Source organism: Lactuca virosa, chromosome 8, assembly GCF_052849685.1.
Source record: "Lactuca virosa cultivar CGN04683 chromosome 8, Lactuca_virosa_CGN04683_v6, whole genome shotgun sequence".
NCBI classification, from domain to species: Eukaryota; Viridiplantae; Streptophyta; class Magnoliopsida; order Asterales; family Asteraceae; genus Lactuca; species Lactuca virosa.
The window spans coordinates 123,705,423-123,718,258 of record NC_136433.1 but is presented as its reverse complement, the minus strand read 5'-3'; the positions used below and the strand labels follow the sequence as shown (position 1 = coordinate 123,718,258).

At 36.3% G+C, this 12,836-nt stretch overlaps 3 protein-coding genes across 3 annotated transcripts; 2 read left to right on the top strand and 1 right to left on the bottom strand.

Moving 5' to 3' along the window:
* Nucleotides 1-578: 578 nt before the first annotated feature.
* On the bottom strand, nt 579-1,177 carry LOC145130804 (uncharacterized). Its single transcript, XM_079065567.1, has 2 exons — nt 1,111-1,177; nt 579-1,042 (listed from the first exon to the last, which is right to left on the bottom strand). Exons 1-2 carry the CDS (start codon nt 1,175-1,177, stop codon nt 579-581), a joined length of 531 nt encoding a protein of 176 aa, XP_078921693.1.
* A 2,886-nt stretch (nt 1,178-4,063) lies between these two features.
* LOC145129137 (transcription termination factor MTERF15, mitochondrial-like) lies at nt 4,064-5,561 on the top strand. The gene has a single exon (XM_079063873.1). It carries the CDS (start codon nt 4,268-4,270, stop codon nt 5,393-5,395), a length of 1,128 nt encoding a protein of 375 aa, XP_078919999.1. The 5' UTR covers nt 4,064-4,267; the 3' UTR covers nt 5,396-5,561.
* A 2,933-nt stretch (nt 5,562-8,494) lies between these two features.
* Nucleotides 8,495-10,947, top strand: LOC145130803 (transcription termination factor MTERF15, mitochondrial-like). The gene is made up of 2 exons (XM_079065566.1): nt 8,495-8,677; nt 10,129-10,947. The coding sequence occupies exons 1-2, from the start codon at nt 8,495-8,497 to the stop codon at nt 10,945-10,947; spliced, it is 1,002 nt and encodes a 333-aa protein (XP_078921692.1).
* The last annotated feature ends 1,889 nt before the right edge of the window (nt 10,948-12,836 follow it).

Below are 12,836 nucleotides of genomic sequence, written 5' to 3'. Positions count from 1 at the left end.
GAGAAAAAAAAAAGAAAAAAAATTTATTTTATGTTCCCGAGTTGAAGAGAAGTGAAAGAAAAATTAATCATTTTATTATTTCTTTCCAAATCCTCTCAAATCAGAAGGAAAGTTAGGAGGAAAAGTGATCATTATATTTCCCTCCACTTCATTCCTCGGGATTCGGTAATACCAATTTCTTTTATTTTTTCCTCATTTCTATCCATTTCTTTTTTTTTCTCTTTTTAAGTTGGTGTTAGTATTAGGCCCCGTTTGATAGTTGCTGACTGAGAAAATGTTGACTGGGAAAAGTCTGTCTGGGTAAGAAATCCTGACTGAGTAACAAATCATGTTGTTTGATTGTACATCTGACTGAATGTGGTGAGTGATGAAAAATTACCATTTTACCCCGCTGTTATATATAGTGATGGATGAAGTTGTTGAATACTTATAAAAACATACAGATTGTCATACAAAATATAAATTACACACAAGTCATTTAAAAATCCAAATAAAAATTGTCATACAAAATGTAAATTAAACATAAATCATTTAATATCCAAATAAAAACATAATGAAATTTAAAATAACCAAATAATTTAATGTAACGTAGGTGAAAGTAGTTGATTTGCAATCTGATCACGCAAAACACGCATATATTGAACGGCTTCTGGACCCCATTCTATGTCTTGTATGTTTTCTCTATCAATTCCCCCACCTTGGACGTCAGGAGTAACCATAGTGTCCTCAAAATTTGTAAACAATTCATCTTCTATATTGTATTTTCTTATAAAATTACGGATCGCGACACAAGCAATGACTATGTCTCTTTGCACTGTAAAAGGATAATGATCCATTTGTTTTAAGATTGGGAATCTCGCCTTCAATACACCATAAGCAAGCTCAATAACGTTTCTAAGTTGTGCATGAGCATAATTGAACCGTTCTTCTTTAGTTAAAGGTCTGCCTGTTCGAAAATCGGCTAACCAATACCTAGTATTGCGGTATGGAGCCATAAACCCACGAGTGTTTGTATATGCGGCATCACAAAGGTAATATTTATCTGCAAATGAGTGTGACACATATTATATAAAGAAGATAGATAAGAAAAGTTATATAAAGATTACAAACCTGGTGGAAGAAATGGAAATCCAGAACTCGAATTGAATGCAACTTCTTTCAAAACTCTTGGAATCATGTGCTATACCCTCACATCCAGCTCAAACAAAGGTGAATATCATATCAAAATCACAAATTCCTATTACATTTTGAAAACATTCTCCTTTTCCTCTTCCCCTATAACGAGTTTGTTGATCAACGCGTACAACCGCATGTACAAGAGTTCCATCTAATGCCCCTATTGCTCCGGAAAAAATATTTTGTAACTGTGTATGTCGTTCCGAGTTATGTCTTGTTGGATTAGGAGTTGTTGGTACTATAATTTCTTTTGCAAAACACATCATTGCAGTTAGGACCTCGTGAAAACATTGATGAATCGTTTGTGTGGAGTGATGAAATCTTCCCTTAACCGCGCGAAAACGTTCATGATGAAATCTTCACTTTTTTCAATTCTTTCATTTTTTCCACTAACGACCTTGCAAGCTTGACAATCTCCTCTTCAACTTCTAATGCCCTTGCATCTTTTTTTTTTTCCACCAACTCTTTTGTTTCTACCAACTTCCGTATTTTTTGAATGCCCCGAAGATTCTTCACTTGCACCTACGTGTTGTGTTGAGGTTTCCATTGGAACATCATCATCAAAATCATTGACACTAAACTCTTCTACGGGACGAGGGAGTGTAGAAGATGTCACCCAACTTTGAAAGTCGGTTGAGGTCGACCCTTCAAATAGTTGGGTGCAAAGATCAGGAAACATCAGGGGTTTAGTTTTCAATGACAACACGAACTTATTCAACTGTTTACATTTTTTTTATAAATATTAGTATTTTTTATAAAAATAATCATAATAGTATTTGTTATAAAAATATTACCTTCCCCTCTTTCTTCCATTGATCATCGGTCAGATTAAATTTATTTTTTATAAGATCATATATATTGCCGGTTTTGTTTTTCAGTTTCACCCAAGCAACATACTTTGATTTGTAGTAGTCAAAGTGGCTTCTCATTTGTTTCTGATCAACCTCTTTACCGTGTCCGTTTATAAATTTTTCGCGTACTGTCTTCCATAAACTAGCCTTAAGCCCAGAACCCTCACGACCATTAGTGGTTAGTTCATGGATACATGCATCAAGAAAAGTTTTGTCCTCACTTTCGTTCCAAACCAACATCCTAAAACATTAATATTTAATTAAAGTAATTTATCATGACTTTTATCAAGATCAAGAACAAATTTAACATTAAAACAATTTTCTACCAATGAAATCAACATCATCCTAAATAATAATAGAACAATTAAGGTCAACATTGCCAACATAGCTTATACACAAAAAAAGATTTCAAATTTCATAGCTTATAAACAAACAAAAAAAATCACAGCATTGCCAACATAGCTTATACACAAAAAAAAAAAAAAAACGATTTCAGATTTCATAGCTTATAAACAAACAAAAAAAATCACAACATTGCCAACATAGCTTATACATAAAAAAAGATTTCAGATTTCATAGCTTATAAACAAAAAAAAAATTCACAACATTGCCAACATAGCTTATACAAAAAAAAAAAAAAAAAAGATTTCATATTTTGTTCCAAACCAACATTGCCATCAAAACTTTCAGATTTCATAACTTAAAAACAAGAAACAAATTCTGATTTCTGATTTCATAGCTTATACACAACCAATTTTCAAATTTCATAAATTAGAGCAAAGAATGATTCTAATTTCATAGCATTTAAACAAATAATTTCAGATTTCATAACATTAGAGCAAGACGAATTTCAATTTCATATTTCATAACATTAGACCAAGAACAATTTTTGATTTCAAAACCAGTTTCTGATTTCACAAATCATATACAAAGGAGAAGGAAGAACAATTTTCTGATTTCACAGAAAAAAACGAGGACGAAGTAGAGATGGAAATGGGGCGGGTTTGGGGGCGGGGTTGACCATCTCTGTCCCCATCCCCGAGTGTCTAACCTCGTCCCCATCCCCATCCCCATCCCCGGCGGATGCGGGGAATCAAATCCCCTCCCCTTTGTATTTTGGGCTATTCCCCAGCCCAACCCCGGTCTATCCCCGGTCCATCCCCAACCCATCCTCAATCTATCAACATAATAAACTCAACTTACTAAAAAAAACCAATTTTAATAAGCGATCAAAACCAGATGCCATAATCAGATTATGTTTACATCAATCATAAAGTTTAACAAACATCAAAACGAAAAGTGACGATTTGGTATACAGATCGTCGAACGAAGTGACGATTAACGAACTCTTGGAATTGAGAACATAATTTGATATACGGACTCTATCTCTGATGGTCTAATAGAGATCAATTCATTTTAGTGGACTTAATTCAAATTCAATAAATGATATATATATATATATATATATATATATATATATAAAAGCGGGGGTGGGGCGGGTTGGGGATTGTTATACTCGGCCCCGTCCCCATCCTCATCCCCGGTTTTAGCATAATGGGGATCCCCGGCCCCGTACCCGGTACCTATTTTGGCGGGGAATACCCGTCCCCGATTGGGGCGGGTCAACCGGGTTCCCCACCGGGTCGGGTGAATTTTCCATCCCTAGGACGAAGTACTTGTTTTGACATCTTTCTCGCCAGAGCTCAAACGGAGGGAAGATAATTTTGGTCGGTAGTCGGACTGAGGGAGGGACGACGACGATGGAGGGAGTTGTTGATGGCGGCCAATTTCTTTGTTGTATCTCTTTTAGGTCACGATGGGAAGAAAGAAAAGAGAGGGTATGAAAGTCATTTTTTTTTCAGTAAGCAACATCTTAAAGTCTACCGAGAAATTATATGGGTTAGACGTTTCTGATTGAGAAAGCTATTATCAATTACATTTCGTCTAACCGAGTAAACACAAACAGGCGCTAAGTATGAAAGTATATTAAATGAAAATTAGTTCTTCGATAAAATATGCCTAAAAAATAAAATCTTCATAAGTCTTTCATCAATTTCATAAACACCTTCTAAATCCTTTTTTTTTTGACAAGCAAAGTTGTTAATAATCAGGGGTTGTGTTTTAGGGTTCTTCAACTGGAAACTGTTTAGAGAAGAACAATCTCCACAAGCTACAATCGCATACAAGTAACCTAAATCCACAGGTTAGTGATTCCTCCATCATTACGATTTCTACTCGCAATGTTCAATCTCGTCAGCAGAAAGTTGTCCTTTTCTGCGTTCAAAGCAACGTCGGTTCATATACTGTTTCCTCGCTCATTATGTTCGTCAACAGCTGCATCAGATAACTCATTCACAGTTTCTTACCTGATTGACTCATGCGGATTCCCTCCCGACAAGGCGATTTCAGCTTCCAAATTCTTGAAGTTCAAAACCCCAGATAGAGCAGACTCTGTGATAGCATTTTTCAAGAATCAAGGGTTCACAGAAACCCAAATCTCTAATTTGGTTCGAAAGTTCCCTACGGCTCTCCATTATCATCCCGAAAAAAACCTTTTGCCGAAATTTGAGTTCTTAGGCTCTATAGGTCTTTCGCATTCTGATATTTTTAAGTTATTTGCTGGAAGACCCAACTTACTAGGTAGAAGCTTGAAGAATCATATAAAACCTACCTATAATATACTTAGAGATTTGCTTCAATCCAACAATAGAACAGTTATTGCAATCAGGAGGTGTGCCTGGGTTTTGGATTTGAATTTCCATGCCAATATGTTTGCAAATATGCAAATACTGCTTGATGTTGGTGTACCTGGATCAAAGATGTTGTATCTGTTAACTCACCAGCCTAGAGATTTTTTAGCTCCTACAGACCAGTTCAAAAAGGCTGTGGAGGAAGTAGTGGAGAGGAGTTTTGATCCTTTGAAAATAACTTTTGTGTTAGCAGTTCACGCACTTAGGTCAATGAGCAAGTCCACTTGGGAAAAAAAGATGGAGACTTATGAGAAATGGGGTTGGTCTAAAGCCCAGATCTTGCTAGCTTTTAGGATTAATCCATGGTGTATGATGATATCAGAGGAGAAAATTGATAAAGTGATGGAGTTTCTTGTTAATAAGATGGGGTTTGAGACATCCATTGTCTCAAAGAACTTTGCAATCTTTTCATTGAGTATGGAGAAAAGGATTATTCCAAGAAGTATGGTTTATCAATATTGTTTGGACAATGGATTGTTGAAAGATAAAAAAATTTGTGGTTTCAGTTGGTGGTTGCAGTGTTCGGATAATATATTCATCAAGAGATTGGAAAGATACGAGAAAGAAGCTCCAGGTGTTTTGAAGTTATATCAGGAAAAGTTAGTTGGATCATTGTAATTGAAGATGGTAATATGTTCCAACATAACATACAGAAGCTTCAGTAGTTGGATACTACCATTATCCATGTGCATGATTTAGATAATATAGATAATGAATAGACTGTATTCTTTTGATTCTCTTCTTCTTTTCAATGGATAAGTTTGTATCAAATGGTTCCTAATTCCGCCTTTGGGTCATTGAATAACTTAATAGTATTTTTCTATTCTTTTTTTTTTGAAACGACAAATCTAACCTACTCCTAAACTACACCTTAAATCCACCTATGTCCACGACGGGACTTGAACCCTCAACCTCAAGGAGGGAGGGCAACACCGGATACCGATGGGTTAGAAGCCATTTGGCATATATATAAGAGTTCCAAGTAGCATCGCATTCCTAGTTCAGACTAAGATTATAAAACCTTAAGTATAGTTGAATCTTTCATAGGAAAAGTTGTCATCTCTATCTTCAATCACCCAACCCCTTTGGTATACGTTCTAAGCCCCTTGCATTTCATCATCCGTATCATAGTTAAGTGTCGTAAAAAATGACAAAAAGTAGATTGTTAGTTTAAGTGTTCTAAAAAATGACAAATTAAGTAAGTTACAAGAAAATACTATCCAAAGTTTTGAAGAGATACACCATTAAGGTTAGTGTTGGACAGTATAAATGCAAAGAAATATGCTTTAAATGAGCCTGGAAGGACTATAAATTCATAAGGAGTTGTGGTTATGAGATTTTAAGGTCTAATCCAAAATTTGAGATTGAAGGGGTCGTAAATGATTTTGAAGTATAAACCATTAGATCCCATTACAAAACCACAAACTAATATCATAGTTTAACAACACTTTAACTACATACAAAAACATATAGGATAAATTGCACAAAATACATTATATTTTCACCAAAAAAAAATCAATTTTGACATTATGTTGTTTTTTTGTTACAATTTAGTTACTAAGTTTCTAATTTTTGCAATGTTGGAACACTTTCCATTTGAAACCTTATAAATATATCTTTTGACCATTTTCTATTTGAAACCGTATAAATATATCTTTTATTACATTTTAAACCGTATAAATATATTTTTTTGTTTAAAAACCACATTTTTGTATAAATACAAGGTTTTTTTTTACATTCAAAGCATAATGTTATGCATAAATATGCATTAGTTATATCATAAGAACCAAACTAACCATAAACTTTGAATAACATGTAAAAAAATTTACAGATTGCAAACCTGACATCTGTGTCTTGATCGACTACATGTCTCCAAACCTCCAAACTTATTTTAAAGTTGCGTATTTAATATAAAATACAGTTTTTATATAACTAATACATATTTATACATAAAATTATGGTTTGAATGTAAAAAAACCTTGTATTTATATATATATATATATATATATATGATTTATAAATGAAAAAAAAATGTATCTATACGGTTTAAAATATATTACAGAAATATTTATACGGTTTCAAATGGAAATTGTCAACATTAAACAAATTGTCAAAATTGAAAGAATAAAAAATTAAACTTAGTGTCAAAATCGAAAAAGTGAAAACTTAGTGTCTTTTTTGGGGAAAAAAATCAATTTTGACACGTCAGCATGTCACGTCATCAAAGCTGACATGTCATCGTGTCACATCAACAGGTAACCGGGTTAACCGGTCAAGTGGTCAGAACATAAAAAGTTGGAAAACACAGTGTCAAATTTGAGACAAAAAAATACAGTATCAAATTAGGATTTTGATGTAAACTTAATGTTTTTTGTGCTATTTACCCTTATATATACTCTTTCATTTAAATAAATTGTCAAAACCATACATATAAATTAGCTATTGAAAGGTACATAAAAATTAGTCTTTTAAAACGCTCCAATAAATTTATTGGTATAATAAACTCGATAAAGAAAAACAATTTCCATTTTGAACAAAATAAAATATTGTTATTGGTTGTCCTCAGAGATCATTTTCACATTAAAATTTATGAAAATTAAAATAGGAAGGTCATGGGAGGGAATATAGGGGAAGGATATTGTGAGCGTTGAAAACCCTCATTCTAGCTGAAGATGTTCATAAATCCACAGGTCAGTACCCTAAATCGTAAAATCCACAGGTCGGTAATTCCGATTCCTCCATCTTTACGATTTCTTCCCACAATGTTGAATCTCGCTTGTAAAAACTTAAATTTTTTTGTGTTGAAAAGAACATCGGTTCATAGACTGCTTCCTCGCTCATCATCTTCGTCACCAGCAACATCAGTGATGATATTAGGTTCATAGACAACTAATTGAGGACAATGCTTCATTTTAAGCTTGGGGTGAGGTATTCTTATCTTTTATTTTGTTTGCATTTAGGTTGTATATAGTTTCATTTAGAGTAAGTCATTTATGACATTCATAAAATTGCATAAAAATTTCAAAAATATTACATATTTTGTTTCTTTTTTTTTTCTTCAAAATTTCATACATTTTTAGATGCATTCTAGTTTAAGTTTCATGCATTTTTTTCCTCTCTTGTTTTCTCATCCCTACGGATACCATAACGTCAATTCATAAGTATTGAATCATAGATTGGTCTTGGGTCTTGATATGTAAATCCTTGTATTGGAAAAATAAGACATGCTATGAGCCTCACAGACCACTTTGAGACCGCTTGTGTGGGGTCAGATGCAGGTAACTTGATTGGGTCTATGTGCTGAGGGATGTGGTTGGTCAGGATGACGTGTGCAAGCAAAGATTAGCTCGGTAAGGTATTTTGAAGACTCGCATCTTTGTTTTGGGGGGAATACCTCTTAGTACTCCCGAGTCTCGTCCGAGCCTTGCTTAGTTAGATTATCACTACCTTTTTAAGATATGTCATCATTTTTCTAGGGGTCTAGAGTAGATAGTTAGATAGGTTATGTTTATCACACCTTATATTGAGGTACTTGATGAACTTTAAGGCGGGTCCACCAATTCACATTTTTGGGACCAAGTTTTTTCGGTAACACCCGTTTTTGAGTCATTCTCCGCCTTTTTTAGTAGATATTGACACATTATCAATGATCATTAGGTGTTCATGTTAGCCTCTATCTATTACTCCATTTTTCACACTATTGGAGTCCTATGTTATATGGTGAAACTACTTAGACCTTCCAAAAAGAAAACACAAAAATATGAAGAAATTGGAAAAGCAAAAACAAAAAGAGACAATAAAGAAGATTCAAGAAATGCAGCAAAGAAAAGTCAAAAGAGAAAAACGACAAAAACAAAGAAGAAAAATGAAGAAAAAGAGCAATACAAAAAGAAAATCCAAGTTCAAGCATTCTCTCCTCAAAAAAAAAAAAAAAAAAAAAGAGGAGAGAAATAAGAAGACAGGAGATCGAGCAGCAAGGAGACTGAAGACCAAATAACAGAAGTTCAAGATTGAAGAGTTACGTTGTTAGGTTGTTAGTTTAGATTTAGGTTGAGTATATTTTTCCTATTTATTTTATTTTTTATTTTGGTGAGAAAAGTCAATGCAGATGAGACGGTAGAAGGTAAAGGACAGTACAAGGGAAAAACCCATGAAGCCGGATGTTTGCCCGGAGGCCGTGCTGTAAACCCTATTTGGTTACTACACTTTCGTTTGACAAATGTAGAAATCATCGTGTGTGAATAAGCGTCTTTCCTTCATGCATTAGGGTCTGCATTGGTGATTTAAAGTGCCCCAACTGGGCGCATCCTCTCTTTCCTTTGTCTTGGACACCGCTGTCACATCGAGACGTGATCTATTCGCCTTCAAGTGGTTTGAGAATGTGGTTTATGTCTCTAAAGTGAGGAGAATTTGGAAGATGCGTAGGGTCCATGCAAGACTGATTCTGACCAGTTCATGTGGGCGAGGTTCGGTTGTTCTTTTTATTCTTTGATGCATTGGTGCTTTGTTTAGTCTGATTCGATTGCCAACAATCCAATCGCATCAGACTAAAGGACTTGACGACGCCCAGTTTATATGACCGAGTCCAGTCCAATGTCATTGGTCGTATACCAATCACATCAGATTGGGGGTACTTGATGATATTAGGTCCATTAGCATGGCCTAGACAGCTATGGCGCGCCAGCCTTGTCTGGTGCTTTCCTGTCGCTTTCTTGCCAGGCCTGCCTAACGCTCCATTGCCAGCCTTGCCTGACACTCTCCTGACAGCCCTGCATGATGCTTCCTTTCCAGCCCTGCATGATGCTTCCTTTCCAGCCTTTCCTGGTGCGTGCCCTCCAGCCTTGCCTGGTGCGTGCCTGCCAACCTCGTCTGGCGCCTCCGGGCGGCCTTGCCCAGCTCCTTGCTAGTTGGGCCTGAATTGGGCTGGGCCAAGGCCTGACCTAATTCCATTTGACCTAATTGTCCACTATAAAATGAACAGTACCTCCTCCATGGAGAGGGACTTCCTCCGGTGGCTCAACCGCCACCCTAGCCGCCACACTCCTCCTACACCCGTCATGCCCATACACTATCCCCAACACCAAGATGGCTCTCTCCAGTTAAGAGGAACCATCTCATCTCTACCAACGGATCTAACTTTATCGTCGGGGCCTGCTCCCGGGGCACAGTCCATGGGGTGGTTCTAACGATTTTGCTCTGTGATGTTCAGAACTTCATCGCAACAGAAGTCCAGAAGAGATCCCGGAGGTCCATGTCGCATCAATCAGATAACTCGTTCAAAGTTTCTTACCTCATAGACTCATGTGGGTTCCCTTTAGACAAGGCGATTTCAGCTTCCAAATACTTAAAAGTTCAAAACCCCAGATCGAGCAGACTCCGTGATATCATTTCTCAAGAATCAGGGGTTTACAGAAACCCAAATTTCTCGATTTGTGCAAATGGGCCCTAGGGTCCTCTCAAGTCATCCTGAAAAAAACCTTTTGCCCAAATTTGAGTTCTTAGGTTCTATAGGGGTTTCGGATTCCGATATTCCTAATTTATTATCCACGTGCCCCAGCTTCCTAGGCCACAACTTGAAGAATCAAATAGAACCTAACTATAATATACTTAGAAATTTGCTTCAGTCCAATGATAGAACACTTTTTGATAGCAGGAGGTGTGCATGGGTCTTGAATTACGATCTCCAAGCAAACATGATTCTAAATATTCAAATACTATGCGATGTTGGGGTGCGTGGATCAAAAATATTGTATCTATTAACTAAATATCCTAGAGATCTTTTAGTCACTACAGAGCAGTTCAAAGAGATTGTAGAGGAAATTGTGAAGATGGGCTTCGATCCTACGCAAAAAACCTTCACGCTAGCAGTTCATGCACTTAGGTCCATGAGTACGTCCAAATGGGAGAAAAAGATGGAGGCTTATGAGAAATGGGGTTGGTCTAAAGCTCAAATCTTGCTAGCTTTTAGGACTAATCCATGGTGTATGATGAAATCGGAGGAGAAAATCAATAAAGTGATGGATTATCTTGTTAATAAGATGGGGTTTGAGACATCCGTTATTGCAAAGAATTCCCAGATTATTTCGTACAGTCTGGAGAAAAGGATTGTTCCAAGATGTTTGGTTTACCAATATTGTTTGGACAACCGATTGATAGTAGATCATCTTTAGTCTTTACAGCTTAGCTTTACTTATATACTTATATGATAGTAGATCATTTTTAGTGACCCTTTGTCTTACAATAAGTAAAACAAGTGGTTTTTTTTCTTTATGCTTCCGTTGTTGTCTAAGAAATTCTTATGAAATTTTCGCATAATTAAGAATCCTAAGATAACTTTATTGTTGATAGGCTTTTTTTTGCCTTTTTGAATAATATGTTCTTAAATCTTCACCATGAAATTATTGAATTCCCTTCCCTTATATAGGATTTAAAAAACAGAGGAAAGAAAATTGAAAGGTTTTTTTAAGGACAAACTGATATTTACTTCGATATGTTGTAAAAACCTGAAATCACTGAAAATCTGTCGGTCTACACGGTTAAGCATCCTGCTCCATTTTTGGTTTACTCATCCTTTTCCAAAATGTCAACGCACTTATGATTTTTCATGGTTTTTAACATTTATCTCATCTAAAATGTCATAAATGGGATTACATTTAGAATAAATAAATGAAATATGAACGATTACAAGATGTTACTAACTAATACATCATGTCAGCTTCATACATACACAATCTCATTCGATTCAAGATCCAAAATCACTACTAATAGCTTTTGAAAGCTGATAGCTTATTTGATTTCCTTATTTTTATTAGTTTATTTTAGATTTTTAGATCTTTTTATCATTATTGCATTGTATTTTATTTATTTTCTTTAGTATGGATCGTACCGGGTGCTTTTTATGTTGCATGAGGTATTTTACAGGGTTTTGGAGCTTATCGCGATTATGGATTAAAGCGAAGACGGACTTGTGGGCTCTCGAGGCGCTATTGGGCTTGGCGGATCCACCAAAGGAGATTTGGGCTTAAAAAGATAAAGGCTTGGATGAAGTGGGCTTGTGAAGATGAATCATGGATAATTTTTTTGTCGACTTGGATTGAAGTTTGGAAGACTTGTGATTTGAGTCCAAAACTCTACATTAGGTACGCGTTTGAATCGAGTCTACTGATGGCTATAGATGTCGGTGTTGAAGGGACTGTATGTGCCCATGATGGTGTTGAGGGTGTCGTATGTGAGTCGGTGCTGTCGACCCTGGAGTTTAAATGTGAGCACCCCTGCTGCGTCATCCCGTGCATAAGTGGAGAGGAACTCTAGGGTGGGTTGTTGGTAAGTGCGCGCGGAAAGATCGAGGAATTCTTGCCAACCTATGTTGAAGAACAGTTGTTGCAGGCAATCGTCAAGGCCAAGGTGCGTCAGTGAGTCTTGGTGGTAAAATTTGGTGGCTCGAATTGGACGTTTTTGGATGTTTGACCGGAATTGTTTGATTTGTGCACTCGTGAGGACAAGGTTACCCACACGATCGGTATTCTCGGTTGATGCTTTTTTTGTGGATTGCGAGGATGAAGCCTCACGGGAAGAACCATGAGAGGCGTGAATGGTTTTGTCCCTTGCCATTGTACTTGTTAATAAACCTAGCAAACACAAAAACTTGGCCAAAATTATCCCTCACACTCGCCTCACACCAATCCAAATGAACCAAATAGCAAAAATATAAATCGGGCAAAATTCCAAACTTGCAATTTGGCACAAGTCAATGCAATCCAATCAATTCAAAGCAAACTAAGGCTAATTCAAATCAATCTAATGCATAGAACAAGCCTATTAAAATTAGAAGTTGACTGCAATAAAATTAAAAGAAATGTACCAAATTCGTGTGTTGAAACCCGAAAAGAAGTTTGCTAAAACCGCACCCCAAGCTTGAATTTGACCCGCAAGATTGAATCTTTTGAAACTCCGGTGAGAAACATAAATTTTGAATTTTTTGGTCAAAACTAGTGGCGGCGGCCGGCGGCGGCGACAGACGGCAGCCGGCGGCGGAGCTAGGGTTTCCGGCGAGGAGATT